Raw genomic sequence first — 17,281 nt, 5'->3', positions numbered from 1 at the left:
TTTAGACATTTTTTTTTTTTTTGGGTGTATTGTAGTGGAAGATGGCAACAAACAGAAAAACTGTCACTACTGCAGACACACTCTAACACACACACACACACACACACACACACACACACACACACACACTAAAGGATTTCTCATTTCAGAAGCAATTAAAATGTGTGAAGAACACCTCACTTGCTCCTTTTCCGTTCTCACACTTTCTCACTCCCAGTTTTTGTCTTTTGTAATTTTCTCTCACTCTCTTAAGGTACGGTGACACTTTGACATGAGACACTGTATCATCTCACTCTGTGTGTGTGTTTGTGGGATGGATTAATGAATGGTTGCTGGGTAGAACAGGAGGCACGAGGCAGGAATGTGTTAATTATGAATGGAGCTTCTCTCAAGGCTTACTGGAGTCTCATTGGAGAAACACTGTTTGTATGCAAGTGTGCCCTTCTGTGTGTGTGTGTGTGTGTGTGTGTCGGCATGCATGCATGTCTAACTCATTGCGCTCAGAGCAGCCATGCAGTAAATCTGTGTTAGTGAACACATTACTGTTATTGCAAAATGGCAATGGATAATAGACACAAGAGTCAAAGGCATGACAATGTTTGCCCCATGCAGTGAATGTCTTATATGCGTTTGTATATATATGAATAGTGTTTGGTATTTTTCCTTGGTCTGATTCTTTAAAAGTTAATTAGCTTTAATGCTATTGCTTGATTGACTAATTTGCTCTCTGAGAGCGATGTGTATGAATACTAATTAGACAAAGTGAATTTATTTCAGAATTCATTTGTGTGTATACAGTATGTGCTTTTTGTTTGTGTGCAAGTCATTCAGTGTTAACGTAAGTAACTACGTTACTAACAAAGCTAATTTTTAGGAGAGAAAATGTCAAATGAGATCTTTTAAAACTTAGTTGTTTCTCATAGAGAGCAATGAGATTAAATGGAGCAGAAATGTAGAATATTGCACAAGTTATCTAACATCTCCTCTTGAGTCTCAAAAGATCTCAACAATGTCTCAAACTATGCTCCTGTTTGTCAAGGCACGGACATCTGCAATAAAAGTCAAAACTCAAATGCTTCTCATCAAATTCTTCCAATCTGAACTATGGTATTCACATTCATTTTATAATCCTCTATTCTCAGTTGTGAACAATTAAATTCAAGCCTTATTTAGGTCTTTTTCTCTCCTCAGAAATTGTAGGAGAAACATCTATACTATATAATTGTCCATACATGGTCAAAATGTGATCTTCAGGCCAATGTTTAAAAATCTTACCTTTTGAGGGTCAGGGTTGATTATTTAGGGTGTGTGCCTCTTTGACATGGGCCTAGATTAACCCTGTAAAGCCTAGATTACTGAAGATCTCTAATCTGTCTGAATCTATTCCCTGGTTTGGAGATCTGAGATCTACTGGAAATCTGAGGTCAGCACAGACCAGGATTTACTGTATTGCTGGAATGTAGGTTTTTATCAACCTGAGAATAAGCTGAAAGTTCTAATGCAGAGAAGAGATAGGTAAATCATTCCTAGATTATTGAATTGTGATAGAGAAGCATACGGCTTTAAGGTTTATTGATACAATGACTCTTTTAAACACATGACATTGAGGTAGTTTACCAGTCAAATTTTCACATTTGCGCAGTCATATGAGAGACACAGTGTTTTTAAATTGTAAATAATCATTTGTTTCTTATATTGAAGGTCATGGTACAGTTAAAAAAGGGCTAGTGCAGTTCCAGGCAACACTGGAACTGCAAACTTAACAATTCAGTTTGACATATAAACACTTAAGGGAAATAATAGCTGTCCGGGCCACCTTCTTTGGAAGAAAGCACACTCCCTCTTATAAATACTGGGGTCAGGATTTTCCAAACGTTTTTTTTCCAACCTTCAACTAAAAATAGCCTAATTTATACTGTGGCTACAGGTTTCACACACACTTTGGGGAGTCTTTTAAATGAAACCACTTTATTTGGACTGCAGCAAGTGTAAACTACTGATCCATGTTAATAATACATATTTGAATGACTGGAAGTTGTACACTTGATGGACTTTAAAATGCAGTGATTAAAGTGATTAAAGTGAAGCTCATAACATTCTGGACTTTCAGCCATTGTTTTTACCATGCTGGTTTTGGTCATTGAACTATAAAGTGTCCTATGTGTAATTTCCGTGATGTTCTGACAGTTTTTTGTCTCTTGTGTCTCCTGTAGGTGCCACCAGAGACATCGGATCAGCGCTGACCCGCATGTGTATGAGGCATCGCAGCATTGAGGCTAAACTACGCCATTTTACTAAGTACGAGAACATTTCTCCTGTCATCTGCTTACTGTGTGTCATAGTTTAAAAGTATATATACAACACAAATACATGTAGAGCACAAAAAAGGGCAAAACATTATAGTTATGAATTTCATACAGAAATCATATATGAAACAGTGGTGTGTCTGTTATGTACAAGTCTCTCACTTAAATCTGATTGATTGATTGATTTTGGCATTCTTTGGTCAAAAGTTAGTTTTTTCTCTAACAATAATCAGCGTAGTATTCTAATCAATCAATGTTTCATGTTTTGTTTTGTTTTGCTGTGCTTTGTTGTTTTGATAATGACCAAACTGTTTTTGTTTTGTTGTTTTGATAATGACCAAACTGTTTTTGTTTTGTTGTTTTGATAATGACCAGACTGTTGTTTTGTTTTGTTTTGTTTTGACCAGACTGAATTTTTTAACTCTTATCAGAATTATTTCTCTTCAACTGCAGACACACTCTAACACACACACACACACACACACACACACACACACACACACACACTAAAGGATTTCTCATTTCAGAAGCAATTAAAATGTGTGAAGAACACCTCACTTGCTCCTTTTCCGTTCTCACACTTTCTCACTCCCAGTTTTTGTCTTTTGTAATTTTCTCTCACTCTCTTAAGGTACGGTGACACTTTGACATGAGACACTGTATCATCTCACTCTGTGTGTGTGTTTGTGGGATGGATTAATGAATGGTTGCTGGGTAGAACAGGAGGCACGAGGCAGGAATGTGTTAATTATGAATGGAGCTTCTCTCAAGGCTTACTGGAGTCTCATTGGAGAAACACTGTTTGTATGCAAGTGTGCCCTTCTGTGTGTGTGTGTGTGTGTGTGTGTCGGCATGCATGCATGTCTAACTCATTGCGCTCAGAGCAGCCATGCAGTAAATCTGTGTTAGTGAACACATTACTGTTATTGCAAAATGGCAATGGATAATAGACACAAGAGTCAAAGGCATGACAATGTTTGCCCCATGCAGTGAATGTCTTATATGCGTTTGTGTATATATGAAGAGTTCAGATGCAAAAGCCTCTAAGTGCCGTCTGGCATTTTCATCTAAAATTAGCATTTTTATCAGACTCCTATGTTTAGGTTCAGTCATTTAAGTTAGTTTTTTCTCTAACAATAATCAGCGTAGTATTCTAATCAATCAATGTTTCATGTTTTGTTTTGTTTTGCTGTGCTTTGTTGTTTTGATAATGACCAAACTGTTTTTGTTTTGTTGTTTTGATAATGACCAGACTGTTGTTTTGTTTTGTTTTGTTTTGACCAGACTGAATTTTTTAACTCTTATCAGAATTATTTCTCTTCATACACTCGTTGATTGAAAATTCATATGTGTGGGTGCACGTATATATTTTTTTGTTCTGAATTGCAGGACACTGAGCTATGTCACGTGCACAAATGTGAACATCACAACACACTTTAATCGCAGACTCACTCTCAAAGTCTGATGACACTGGCAAGACAAGAGAACACAAATACACACACTTTTCACACTTCATTAAAGGACATCTGCGGACAATTCCCTCTGACAGTCTAATGAATGGATGCCTCAGACTCTAAGCCACACTGTAAACCAAAGCCTTCATTTCTCATGGTCTGAACCCCCACAGGGTTGATGATATTTCCTTGCAAATGTTCATATTGCTCTGTAATTGAATGAGAACCTCTGACTCAGCTGTGAACGGTTGAAAACATAATCCTCTCTTCATTGCTCTCAGTGCTTTGATGGAGAGCCTGATCACTCCGCTACAGGACCGTATTGAAGACTGGAAGAAGACAGCCAATCAACTGGACAAGGACCATGCCAAAGGTGACTAAGCACCTTTTTGTCCATATGCACACTAATGTCAGTCCTTACAGAGTAGACAGCATACAAATGTTCGGTTACACTTTATTTTACAGTACATGTACTTACAAAATACTTACATTGTACTTACCCAAGAAAGCACTGGGTAGTATACAATAACCACATGGGTTAATGTTAAGTTTAAAGACAGGTTCAGGGTTAGTATCTAGTTATTACCCAGTTATTGTAATTGCTATAAGTAGTGTAAAATAAAGTGCAACTCAATTTTCATACATTTCGTTTTTTACAGAGTACAAACGGTCTCGTCATGAAATAAAGAAGAAATCTTCAGACACCATGAAATTACAGAAGAAAGCCAGGAAAGGTAATTTTTTTTTTTTTTTTTTTTTTACAATACTACAAAGAAATGTCAAGCATGGCAACAGTATCACAAACAACACATACTAGAATACAAGCGTTTTTATATCAGTGAAATTAATGGATCAATATTACATAACACTGCCCTATTACAAAGCAGAAATGTGTTGGGAATAAGTCAAGGACATGTCCCCAAGGTCAAAACTGGCTGTTTTATTTGATGTTCAGAACAACCTGCTGTTTATATGCCATCAGTGTTGAATGCGTTTTTAGTGCCTCTTATGGTTGGTGATGGACAGTTGAATCTCGGAAGTGTTGTTAAAGCCGCATAGAGACTGTGTAGAGTGCACAGTGTGTTCGATGAAATTACTGACCCTTCATATGAGGGAAACAATCCTCTGCAATGTAAGCAACCCCCTCTGCTGGCTGAAGCGCAGAAGTGCAACTCTCACCTCATTTGCTAAGCAGTTCGTGTTCATATCCCAGCAGCCAATAATTTCTGCTTTTGAAGATAGGATGACAATCCTGTGTGTTACTAGGAAGACTCCAGTGTTAAAGGAAAAGCTCCCTATTTATGTTGTTTAGTCAGGCATCTCATTGCTTCTAAGACCATTCCGTTTGATAAGATTACGTATTTGATTTTATTTTGGGTCCACTGCACATTAAATCGTACATTTTTGGTTGATTTTTGAATTTGGTTTTGGTTCAATTTGCTGTGGTGGTTTGGCTTTTCTGAAACAATTTGGCCGTGAAATGAGCTGAATTGCTTCCTAATACTAACCCTAACACAGTGCTCTCCCTCCTCTCTTTCTCTCTGTTCCTTACCCTCTCTTGGATTCCCCCCATGTTGTGTTCTCTCTCTTTTTCATCTACTCTCTCTCTATAGAGCTACAGGGTAAGTATGTTTTTTCCACTCCACGCCAAGCTGTGGCTCACTTAGATTCTTCTCACTCGTCACTCTGCATGGCCCTTTACCCTGGCCTCAACTCGAAAAAGACCCAAGCATGTCTGCAGACAGTTCTGTGGCCATCGGATTTAACCCCCTCCTAACATTTTGGCTTGACAGCTGATTTAAGATCACAGCCTTTATCATTTCTTCCATTATAACACCTGAGGGTTTGCTTTGTGCATGATTTTGCTGATGCCGTCCCAGCATGCATGCTGCTTGTGTTCCTGGAAGCAGTTCTACTGCAGATAGCTGGCTTTGCTTCCTCAGCAAAGGTCACGACCATCTCTAACAATCTAGTCTGCATGAGTTAACCTTTTAACTTCCTCTGGGAGGTTCCATGTGTTTCATTAAGAGTAGAAGACGTTCGACCTCAGAGTTCAGAAGCGTCTGTCTCCATTTGTTGTGTAGGTGCTAGTCGGAGTAGTTCATTTTGTTCTGTGTTCACATTGCGTTCGTATTGTTGGAGGCTGGAAGAGAGAATGATTCTCATCTAATGCTGTGTATTCTCTTGTGTTCTGCCTCCTTTTGTTGTTTTCACTTTTTTCTTTTGATTGTCATTTACATTCTTCTCATTCTTCCATTCGACCTGCTGTTTTGTCTGATTCTTTGGCCATTTTTTTTCATTCTGTCTGTTCTTCACTGTTTCATCCTTCTCCCTTTCCCCCTTCTTTTCTGTTATGCTCTCTGTCACCCCCTTTAGGCCGGGGGGACTTTCAGCCACAGCTGGACAGTGCAATGCAGGATGTGAATGACATGTACCTGCTGATGGAGGAGACGGAGAAACAGGCGGTGCGGCGTGCTCTAGTGGAGGAGAGAGGACGCTTTTGTACCTTCATCAGCTTCCTGCAGCCTGTAGTGGTACTGCCCACCTCATTTAAAGATCTAATTTTTTGTTTTTAAGATTGAATGCAGCACTGTTTTAAAAAAGCCTCAACAGGTGTTAGAGTTCCCAAGTACATAGCTGTTCAAAAGCTTGGGGTTGGTAAGATCTTTTTTGAAAGAAGTCTCTCGAAGAACATTATTTTACAGTGTCTTTGTTATATGTGTTACATGTACTTACTATAGTAATAACAGTAAATGGTGCATAATTACAGGCAACTAACCCTAGACCAAACCCTAATTCGTATCTATAGTAAGTACGTTGTTAATCAGTATTACTCAGTACTCAAATGTACAGTTACACATAAAAAAAAAACACTGCAAAATCAAGTGTAACTCTCTTATGCTCATCTAGGCTGAATTATTTGATCAAAAATACAGTAAAAAACAGCAATATTGTGAAATATTATTAACATTTTAAATAACTGTGTATTTAATATATTTTATTTAATAATAATAATTTATTCAAACAGCCATTACTCCAGTCTCCAGTCACATATTCCTTATGATATCCTGATTTGATGCTCAAGAAACATTTCTTATTATGGTCACACTTTATTTTAAGGTCCAATTCTCGCTATTAACAAACCATTAACTACGACTTTTGTCTCAATAAACTCCTAATTTGCTGCTTATAAATAGTTAGTAAGATAGTTGTTAAGTTTAGGTATTGGGTAGGATTAGGGATGTAGAATATGGTCATGCAGAATATGTGCTTTATAAGTACTAATAAACAGCCAATATGTTAATAATAGACATGCTAATAAGCAACTAGTGAATAGTGAGAATTGCTCCCTATACTAAAGTAATAATAATAATAATAATAATAATAGTTTGTTCTGTAAAATAATTACTACGTATTACTACTTGCTAATTATTAATTTTAGTATTAGATTTATCTACAAAATTTATTTGAACATGAAATCATAAAAAAAAAAGATTTTTATGTTTTGAAATGATAAGAGGAAATGCCTCATCAAAATTTTTGAATATTGTATATGATTGTTATAATGAAGAGCCTGTCTTAAGAGTTAATTGAAGCACAATAAATAAACAAACAAATAAATAGGTACATAAATATATAAAGCTCTTAGAATGTGTTACTGTCTGTCGTTTAAATGGCATTATGTGATGTTCAATTAAGTTTTGATCTATGAACTTGTGGTTCTGTCCTTGTGTGATGTTAGAATGGAGAGATTGCCATGTTGGGAGAGATCACTCATCTCCAGGCCATTATTGATGATCTGACCGTGTTAACCTTAGACCCCCACAAACTGCCGCCAGCCAGTGAGCAGGTGCGCATGCTTATATACACCAGTCACCATGTAGCATGTACTGTACAGTGCTTTACAGTAAGACCATTAACACTAAGACTGTCTCTCTCCCTTTCTTTCAGGTAATTAAAGACCTTAAGGGTTCGGATTACTCTTGGTCCTACCAGACTCCCCCCTCTTCTCCCAGCAGCTCCGGCTCCAGGAAAAGCAGCATGTGCAGGTGAGAGCGAGAGTGATAAAGAAATAGAGACATTATGCTGCCAGTAATGTTAGCACACTTATTAAATCTTTATTTCTGGCTATTAGCCTTTTTCTGCTGGACAGATTTGTTGCTTGTGCTGTGTGTACTATGTTGCTTGGCTTTTCGTTGTTGTAATTGCTTCAAAAATTGCTTTTTGTTGCAAAAAGACAGTACAATTTACTGCAAAATATAAATTGCCAAATGGCAGCTTGTACTTGTACTGTAAGTAACTACCCTGCTGGAGAATCAAGCTTATGCTGTGTCTTGGGAATGGTAGCTGGTATTTCATTGGTTTAAGCTGGTCTAAGCTTGTAGACCATCCTGGATCAGAAAACAAACCAGATGCCAGCTGTTCATACCGTGTTAAAGGGATAGTTCACCAAAAGATGAAAAACTCTGTCATCATTTACTCACCCTCATGTCATTTTAAACCTTTCCAGAAGTCTTTTGTTCATCTTCGAAACACAGTGAAACCTGAGTGATTTCTGTCCCTCCATTGAAAGTCCATTTCACCGAAACTATAATGCTTCAAAAAATCTTCATAGAAGTAATCCATATGAATCAGCCACTTTAATCCAAGTCTTCTGAAGAGACAAAATCACTTGATATGATGAACAGATTTAATCTAGGCTTTTATTTACATGTAAACATTGATCAACACACATCAAATATGGTCTACAGATGTAAACTCTCTTTATGAACTTTTTGAAGAGTCTGAGTTTTAGTGCAATGGACTTATCAAAGGAACAGAAATCTTAATGGGTTTGGAATGACATGAGAGTGAGTACATGACGACAGAATAGTCATTTTTGGGTAAACTATGCTTTTAAAGGGAATGCTAATGCCAGCAACCATCCCGAATAAACTAAATGACTAGCTAGAAACTCGCTACTATCCTGAGTGTTTTTTCCAGCCAGGTTATACCAGGTTATATTTTGTGAGTTTTGAATGCATGTGTGTGTGTGTGTGTGTGTGTGTACTGAGAAAGAGGGGGGTGCTGATGCTACTGCTGCTGCGCTACACAATCTCACTGTATGTTGACATCACATGTAACCCCAACAACATATTAGAGACAGAGCACTGCGGTCATGAAAATGTTGCTTTGTATATCACTGTAAGAGCCTTGCTTTCAACAGGCACAGTTTAATGCTTATTGATTCATGTTATTCATCCATTGATTCCTTTTGATGAAGTCAAGGATGAAGCATATTAGCTACAATTAACACAATTACACTAAAGTAGCCTGTTTAATATGAGTTTATTACTTTTATAATTCACTAGCAATTAGTGTGTCTGATTAATGTAACTTCAGTGCTTTGCTCTCTTAAATGAGTATTCCAGGTTAAAACCCATTTAAGAACCTCAACAACAGAATCTGTCTAATATTCCGGGGCTGTTTTTAACCTGGAATATGAAATAATTACTTCAAAACAAATTGAAAGCATTTCAAGATCACTTTTACATAACCAGTCCCTGTAGAGTTTTTGATTAGACCATTAGTGTTTTGCTTTTGGGCCAATTAAGGCTTCCTTTTTAATAGTGTCATTTAGTACCTGTTTGTGTTTGTTTGTGCCGCCTCGCATGGAGTCATGGGGGTTGATTCAAGTGCGTTGGCTGCACAAGGCCGACACAACTGAACACAACCTTCAATCTCCATACTAGGCCCCCTGTGTCACACCTGTCAAACTTGGTCTTACATATGTTCTCCCTTTGCCCCCCACCCTGACCTCCATCCTTACCCATCAACCCCATCACTGCTTGAGACCCTTGTTTGTCCATCTCTTTTTTCCCCCTTAACTATTTGTTAATCATTATCATGTAATTGTTTTCTTAACTTCATCTGTCAATCATGTTCCTGTCATCTTGTAAAACCCTCTCCTGATGTGGTTCACACTTATCGCCATATAACCTGCCCTCCGTACCCCTCCCTTGCACCCTGGTCCTCTGCCCTGTCGCACTTTCCCTTGCCCCTGCAGCAGTGTAAACAGCGCCCATAGTAGCGCCTCTCGATCCTCTGGTGGCTCTCAGACTCACTCACCCAGTTCGTCCTGTCGCTACCGCAGCGTGGCCCACCCGCTAACAACCGCTGCACACCGCCTCAGCAGCGTCTCCTCCCACGACTCCGGCTTCATCTCCCAGGACGCCAACGTCTACTCCAAACCCCCATCACCCATGCCCTCCGATATAACCAGCCAGGTATTTATTTCAAAGTATTTATTTCCTGCTGGCTTAATGGTACTGTAGAAATGTTGGTAACATGAAGGTAGAGACCTTATTTTTTGACAGGAATGAAAACAAGGCTGTGAGGGATAGAAGTAGTGTTCAGTGAATTGTACTATTGTTTAACCACATAGCAATTGTTCAGCTGACAAAACATCTTTCTGAGAAAAAAACCCCTCCAAAAAACAGATTTGAAACTTGTAAAAAAAAAAAAAGTGATCAAGGAGATTTATACAGTGCATGCCATTGTAAAGACTGTAAGTCTATCATTACATAGTCTTTATCATCCGTGTTAAATTCAATGTGGTGTCTAACCTAAGGTCTATTTAACCGATTTTCTCAAAAGTGAATTGATTTGTCAGTCAAACTAACCCATGTAAAACAATAGCGCTATAATATTTATTGTTGTGATAGATGGTAAATATTTATTTATGATATTTATTTACAGTTCATGTTCCTGTCATCTTGTAAAACCCTCTCCTGATGTGGTTCACACTTATCGCCATATAACCTGCCCTCCGTACCCCTCCCTTGCACCCTGGTCCTCTGCCCTGTCGCACTTTCCCTTGCCCCTGCAGCAGTGTAAACAGCGCCCATAGTAGCGCCTCTCGATCCTCTGGTGGCTCTCAGACTCCCTCACCCAGTTCGTCCTGTCGCTACCGCAGCCTGGCCCAACCGCTAACAACCGCTGCACACCGCCTCAGCAGCGTCTCCTCCCACGACTCCGGCTTCATCTCCCAGGACGCCAACGTCTACTCCAAACCCCCATCACCCATGCCCTCCGATATAACCAGCCAGGTATTTATTTCAAAGTATTTATTTCCTGCTGGCTTAATGGTACTGTAGAAATGTTGGTAACATGAAGGTAGAGACCTTATTTTTTGACAGGAATGAAAACAAGGCTGTGAGGGATAGAAGTAGTGTTCAGTGAATTGTACTATTGTTTAACCACATAGCAATTGTTCAGCTGACAAAACATCTTTCTGAGAAAAAAACCCCTCCAAAAAACAGATTTGAAACTTGTAAAAAAAAAAAAAGTGATCAAGGAGATTTATACAGTGCATGCCATTGTAAAGACTGTAAGTCTATCATTACATAGTCTTTATCATCCGTGTTAAATTCAATGTGGTGTCTAACCTAAGGTCTATTTAACCGATTTTCTCAAAAGTGAATTGATTTGTCAGTCAAACTAACCCATGTAAAACAATAGCGCTATAATATTTATTGTTGTGATAGATGGTAAATATTTATTTATGATATTTATTTACAGTACTGTTGGAATATATTTGAAAGAATCTCTTATGCTCAACAAGCCTGCATTTATTTGATCATAAATACAGTAAAAACAGGAATATTGTGAACAATGATTACAATTTATTACTTGGCAACACCAAATTTTACAAGTTGAAGGACTTGAAGTCCTTTGTTTAAAAACTGTTATTAATTTAAAATGTGATTTTTCTGTTAAGGAAGTGTCCATTGATTGCAAGCAGCACCATAAAATATCCAAAGAATTCAAACAGAGACCCTCTAAATGTTTCCCTGCTGACATATCATCTTTCATGGTTTCTCTTTCAGAAGTCGTCAAGTTCAGCGTCCTCAGAAGCATCTGAGACCTGCCAGTCAGTTAGTGAGTGTAGCTCTCCAACCACAGTAAGTATCAAGTACTCTGTCCATAAGACATACGTGTGCTGAAACTGTCAGTGATATTTTGGATTGTCTGTGGGACCCTTGAGGTTTGTGCTGCTGATTGGCAGGTTGGGGTCTGCTCTTGCCGGTTTCGTCTTTGTGCTGTCATCAGATCTGATCTTTCCTGCCACTCTCAGCATGTATCTGCAAGGCCACACACACAAAGGCTCCCATGCCCATGAGTAAAGGGAAGGGGGTCTCTGGCTACTCTGACGGTCTCGATCTTATCTCTCCATTCCGCAGTTTGGCTCGTCCTTCGCTACCTTCCGCCCTGCTCTCTCTCACACTGGCTCCATCAGGCCTTTCTCTGTCATACTTCCTGCGTCCCCACCCTATAACCGCTCCCCTGGATCCAACACACCCTCTCCCACATCCAAGGTTCCTTGCTGGAAGGTTTGTCTCCATTGGCAATTCTCATTGCAGTTTTGTTCATTTCCTCTTCTTTTTGTGTGAGCTCTTGTGTGTTGAATATGTGGCTCCTGAATAACACTTACCGACAGTGTTTTTGTTTTGATTTCATTCTGCTTAACTTCATTCATTACCTCATTTTGCTTTTTAACACGTACCTTTTCTGTTGGCTGTTTGATCCTGGTTTCAAATCTCTGGCTGTGAGATTTGCTAAACCGAGCAGACCACGGAAGGTACCTATCAAACAGTAAAGCAAACACTGAGATTGGGCTTTTTCTAAAACACATAAGACCGTATCTGTTGAAAGGACACTCAAACTGCTGGATCGCGGGCCAGTCTTCTCTCTCGCCCCTGAGACCGTTGCATTTGTTGCTATACACTGACCTGAATTAACTGCGTCTGCTTCCTCAGGACTGGTCCAAGGTAGGTTCCAGTGAGCAGCCGCTGACCAGCACACTTCAGAGGAGGAAGGAGCCTCTGGATAGGCTGAGGGAGGCAGAAACCTCTCCTCAGTCACAGGGGTATACTGGGATGCATTCAGAAGACCCCCAGAGGCCAAGGATGAACCCGGCCACTACAGCTGCCAAGGTAACTTTCACCATATATGAAACATTCATCATTTGGTGTGGACGAAGACAAAATGTACCCGTTTGCTTAAGGCTGGTTTCTTCAAATATGGGCTGCTTGTGGGCATGAGTACTTAATAATGCAATGGTTCTCCACCTGGGGCATCTGCACCCTTCCTAGTGGACAACAAGATGGCTTACAAATATTTAAAATAACAAAAATAAACTTAAAAATAAGATAAAACATCTAAAACGTCACTTGTTTTCCTTACCAACTTGCATTTTTAAGTAAGAACCAGAGTTCTCGTGGTCTTGTAAAACCAGATTTCTATATTTGGACAAGCTTCGATAACTAATAAATTCTTAAAAAGTTATTTCAAAAGGAATTTTTTATAATGTAAGTTGTGTCAAGCTCTAAAATATTTTTTTTTTAGGTAGAAATTGCTATTTTTACATAAAATCTCTGCAATCACAAACAACTAGAAAAGTCATATAAATGTAATGGAAATACAAAGTGTAAGCCCTGAATAACACTTCTGGAATTATTTAATTGTTTAATTATTTTAATACATTGCCACTACTATTTGCTTTAAAATAAAAACGTTTCAAAATGAGCAGCTATGTCAATACAGCTGAAGTACCATAAATACTGTATCTTGGTGGGCCTTGAAACATTATCTTTGACAATGGGGGGCCTTGAAGTTAAAACAGTCGAGAACACTATAATAATGCATTTTTAAGTCTCTTAAAATGCACACTCTCACTAGCTTGTTTAGTCGAAAGTGTCCAACAATGGATATACATTAATCACAGAACATGTTATTTTTCTTTTCTCTTTTCCACCCCAGTGTAATTTCCACTGCATCTTAACTGATGTATTGATGTGCATTTTAAGCACTTTTGGATAAAAATGCCTGACTCACAGTTAACAGTTTATATATCATAAATAAATACATTTTAATAATATTTTTACATAATTGATTGGAAATTATATTTATTTTTATAATGTAATTCTTTGAGTTTTTATTCATAAAATTGTCATAGTTTAAGATTCAAAGTCTAGGTCTACATATGCACACACATTGAGTCTGTGCTTGATGTAACTGTATGTATGTATTGTGTCATGGTGCAGCATGGTGAGGAGGTTTCCCCAGCTGCTAGTGATCTAGCTATGGTCCTGACACGAGGCCTCAGCATGGAGCAGCAGAAGAGCAGCCGAGACTCTCTTCAGTACTCTAGTGGATACAGCACTCAGACAACCACCCCATCCTGCTCTGAAGATACCATCCCCTCACAGGGTAATACAGTCAAAAATACTCGCGTGTTCTTAGCAAAAGCCTGTTAACACCAAGAATGATAAGTATAACTATAGCGCTAACTATATTAGCGTCAACACCAATTTTGTATATTACAAGCATGCACTGCAGTTGTGTCGTCTGCCACCCTAAATGCTCAAGCTCTTTAAAATCAGGTGGATTCTAATTGGCTGTTAATGTACTTATTGTTCATCAGCTAGAAAAAAAAAATCTGAAAGTGATTTTATCAATATCGTTCCACTGTGTCATTATAAGTATAGCTGTGGTGTGGACTTCCCTATTCTCCTATTATCAGAAAGATTTGTAAAACTTTGTAGTTATCATTATCGTCATCAGCCTTGGTGTGAATGGGCCTTAAAGGGACAGTTCACCCAAAAATGAGAATTCTGTCATTAATTACTTACCATCATGTCATTCCAAACCTGTAAGACTGGAACACAAATTAAGATATTTTTGATGAAATCTGAGAGCTTTCTGACCCTCCATAGACAGCAAGGGAACTACCATGTTCAAGGCCCAGAAAGGTAGTAAGGACATCGCTAAAACAGTCCATGTGATATCAGTGGTTCAACCGTAATTTTATGAAGCTATGAGAATATTTTTTATTGATGTCCTTACTACGTTTCTGGAACTAGTGGTAGTTCTCTTAGTTTTGGTAGTTTTTGATGGAGGGTCAAAAAGCTCTCGGATTTCATAAAAAATATCTTAATTTGTGTTCCAAAGATGAACGAAGTTAGGGGTTTGGAACAGCATGAGGGTGAGTAATTATTGACAGAATTTAAATTTTTGGGTGAACTACCCCAAATGTTTAATTTTTATTAATTGAATTTAAAACTAGTTATAAAACTTGATAAGTTACAAGTGGGATTTTTTTTGTCAGGCTCCGATTACGATGGTTACTCAGTGAACGGAGATACTGAGGCCAACGGTCAGGCTGAATTTGATAAATCCTCCACAATTCCCCGTCACAGTAATATTGCCCAGAACTACCGCCGCATGATACAGACTAAGCGTCCCGCCAGCACAGCAGGCCTGCCCAGCGGAATGGGTGCTCTGGGCGGACCACCCGGCGGAGGGGGCGGTATTCCCGGTACGGCCACCATTCGCCGAACGCCGTCTACGAAGCCCGGGGTGAGGCGCACCCTCTCCAACGCTGGCCCTATTCCTATACGCCCACCCATCGTGCCAGTCAAGACCCCCACTGTGCCTGACTCACCCGGCGGGTACACTGGCCCTCCCGCCCGTGTGGGCAGTGAAGAATGTGTCTTTTATGTGCCGGATGACGCCTCCCCGGCAGCGCTGGAGTACGTGAAGGCCTCTCCGAAGCGGCTGAGCCTGCCTAACACAGCCTGGGGCTCAGGGGGCGTAGGCGGCTTAGAGATGAGTGTCTACGGCCAACCGGGCGAAGAAGATCACCTGCTGGCTGCCAATCGCCACAGTCTGGTGGAGAAGATCGGGGAGCTGGTGGCCAGCGCTCACGCATTAGGTGAGGGCCAGTTCCCTTTCCCCTCGCTTCCAAACCAGCCCCCGCCGGGCCCCGAGTCCCAACTCGATCCCGAAGCGCCCCAGGATGGTGAGGACATGCTGAGGTCTATTCGTCGAGGGGTGCGACTGCGCAAAACCGTCTCCAATGATCGCTCAGCGCCCCGGATTTTGTGATGCCTCTTGGAGAGATGGGAGAATATAAGCAAAGTAACCCAGAAAAAAAACTTCACAATGACTCTTTAGAAAATGAGTTATGAAAAAGAGGATTAAAAAATTTAATGTTTAAAGTCATTATAGAAAATAATGAATAACAGTAATGAAAAAAAGTAAATGATATGTAACTGCAGGCTCAGGCCACTATAACTCTTAGCGTGTCCGAACGCATGTTTGTCTTATTAACACGCCCATCACCGCGGGATAGTTGAACTTTAGTGAGACAATTAACTACTGACAGAAAAAGGGACCAGGATGTCTGCATGGTCCCTGTAATATAACGGCCCTCCCCAAATTATGGACCCCAGGAATCAGTGCTGGAGAAGCTCACGGGGTACGCAGGGGCTCGTCACAAATCCTTGCCCTCCACAACGCTCTCTCTAACCCCGCCCTCACCTCCAGTAAAATTGACATCACATCCTGAAAGTCTTGTGGTATCGCTGTTGTGTGTTGGTCTGCAGTCTGGAGGTGAGCAGGGCTCTGCTGCAGGTCAGCTCGTGGTTGCGTAGAGGGACAGGATTTATCTTTTGTTTGTACACTTCCGTTGTCTTGTTCGTTTTATTTACAAGCAGTTAATCACCTCCTAGCTCCTAAGAGTAGGAAACGTTCATGTCAGGTATTTGGCTTTTTGTAGATTTAGGGTGAAAAACCACCATGATAATGTGGAGCAATAATGCTTTTTTCCTTTTTTTTTTTTTTTTCCTTTGATGGGGAAGGTTTCGAAAATCAGCTTTTAATAAAGTTGTGCGTTTTTGATGTTCAGGTATCTTTGGGGAAGCAGATGCTTTCGAAGACTTCTTGTTGAGTCTAATTATGGCTTATTTAAAAAGAAAATGAGAAATAGAAAGGATGCAGAGCACTTTTAAGGCGTAGTTTTGACCACTAGTTATCACTGTGGCCACACTGTGTGTGGTGAATGCTGTGAGACGCCGCGGTCACGTACCCTGGTACATAGGGAGACGAATGCGTGTAGCAATGTTATGCTATAGGAAAAAAGAGAGAGATGGGATGTGAAGCAGAGATGGACGTAAGAAGAATGATTTGGCAACACTTTGCAGTAGGATCAATTTGTTAACAGTATTAATTAATGTATTAGGTATCACAAACTAACAAACAGAATTTATTCATCTAGATTAATGTTCATTTCTACTTATTCTTGTGCATTTTTTATATTTCAAGTGGTATAAATTAGCATCGGCTAATGTATTATGAACAAACAATAGTACACTGCCATTCAAAGGGTTAGCGTCAATAAAATATTAATACATTTATTCAGCAAGTATGCTTTGATCAAAAGTAACAGTAAATACATTTATAATGTAACAAAATATTTCTGTTTCAAAGAAATACTTTTCGTTTAAAAGTACTTTCTATTCTATACCTATATCTATCTATAACTTTCTATTCGTCAAATAATCCTGCAAAAAATAAAAAAATTAAATGGATCTTTTTAATAAAAAAGATTTTAATAAAATTAAAATTATTTTAATAAAAATCTTACCGCCCCCAACATTTGAAAAGTATATATTTATAAATTAGCATTAACTAGATAAA

The 17,281-nt window shown here is 39.2% G+C and overlaps 1 protein-coding gene across 5 annotated transcripts in view; it reads left to right on the top strand.

Annotated features, from left to right (window-relative positions):
- The window catches only part of mtss1lb (MTSS I-BAR domain containing 2b), a 75,630-nt gene extending 58,663 nt beyond the window's left edge, over window positions 1-16,967 (top strand). The window contains exons 4-15 of one of the 5 annotated variants that reach the window (XM_016541032.1): window positions 2,214-2,298; window positions 4,042-4,133; window positions 4,420-4,494; window positions 5,374-5,382; window positions 6,137-6,294; window positions 7,503-7,610; window positions 7,712-7,809; window positions 10,716-10,848; window positions 11,629-11,703; window positions 12,559-12,735; window positions 13,846-14,011; window positions 14,910-16,967. In XM_016541032.1, coding sequence (XP_016396518.1) covers window positions 2,214-2,298; window positions 4,042-4,133; window positions 4,420-4,494; window positions 5,374-5,382; window positions 6,137-6,294; window positions 7,503-7,610; window positions 7,712-7,809; window positions 10,716-10,848; window positions 11,629-11,703; window positions 12,559-12,735; window positions 13,846-14,011; window positions 14,910-15,688 — 1,955 coding nt within the window. In that variant the 3' untranslated portion in view covers window positions 15,689-16,967. Of the gene's footprint in view, window positions 1-2,213; window positions 2,299-4,041; window positions 4,134-4,419; window positions 4,495-5,373; window positions 5,383-6,136; window positions 6,295-7,502; window positions 7,611-7,711; window positions 7,810-9,806; window positions 10,027-10,715; window positions 10,849-11,628; window positions 11,704-12,558; window positions 12,736-13,845; window positions 14,012-14,909 lie in introns of all 5 variants that reach the window. The other 4 variants (XM_016541033.1, XM_016541031.1, XM_016541034.1 and 1 more) reach the window with 4 other exon arrangements.
- Window positions 16,968-17,281: the final 314 nt, after the last annotated feature.

Source organism: Sinocyclocheilus rhinocerous, unplaced genomic scaffold (assembly GCF_001515625.1).
Source record: "Sinocyclocheilus rhinocerous isolate Xijiao unplaced genomic scaffold, SAMN03320098_v1.1 scaffold368, whole genome shotgun sequence".
NCBI classification, from domain to species: Eukaryota; Metazoa; Chordata; class Actinopteri; order Cypriniformes; family Cyprinidae; genus Sinocyclocheilus; species Sinocyclocheilus rhinocerous.
The sequence above is the reverse complement of the archived record's forward strand: the minus strand, read 5'-3'. Positions and strand labels throughout refer to the sequence as shown.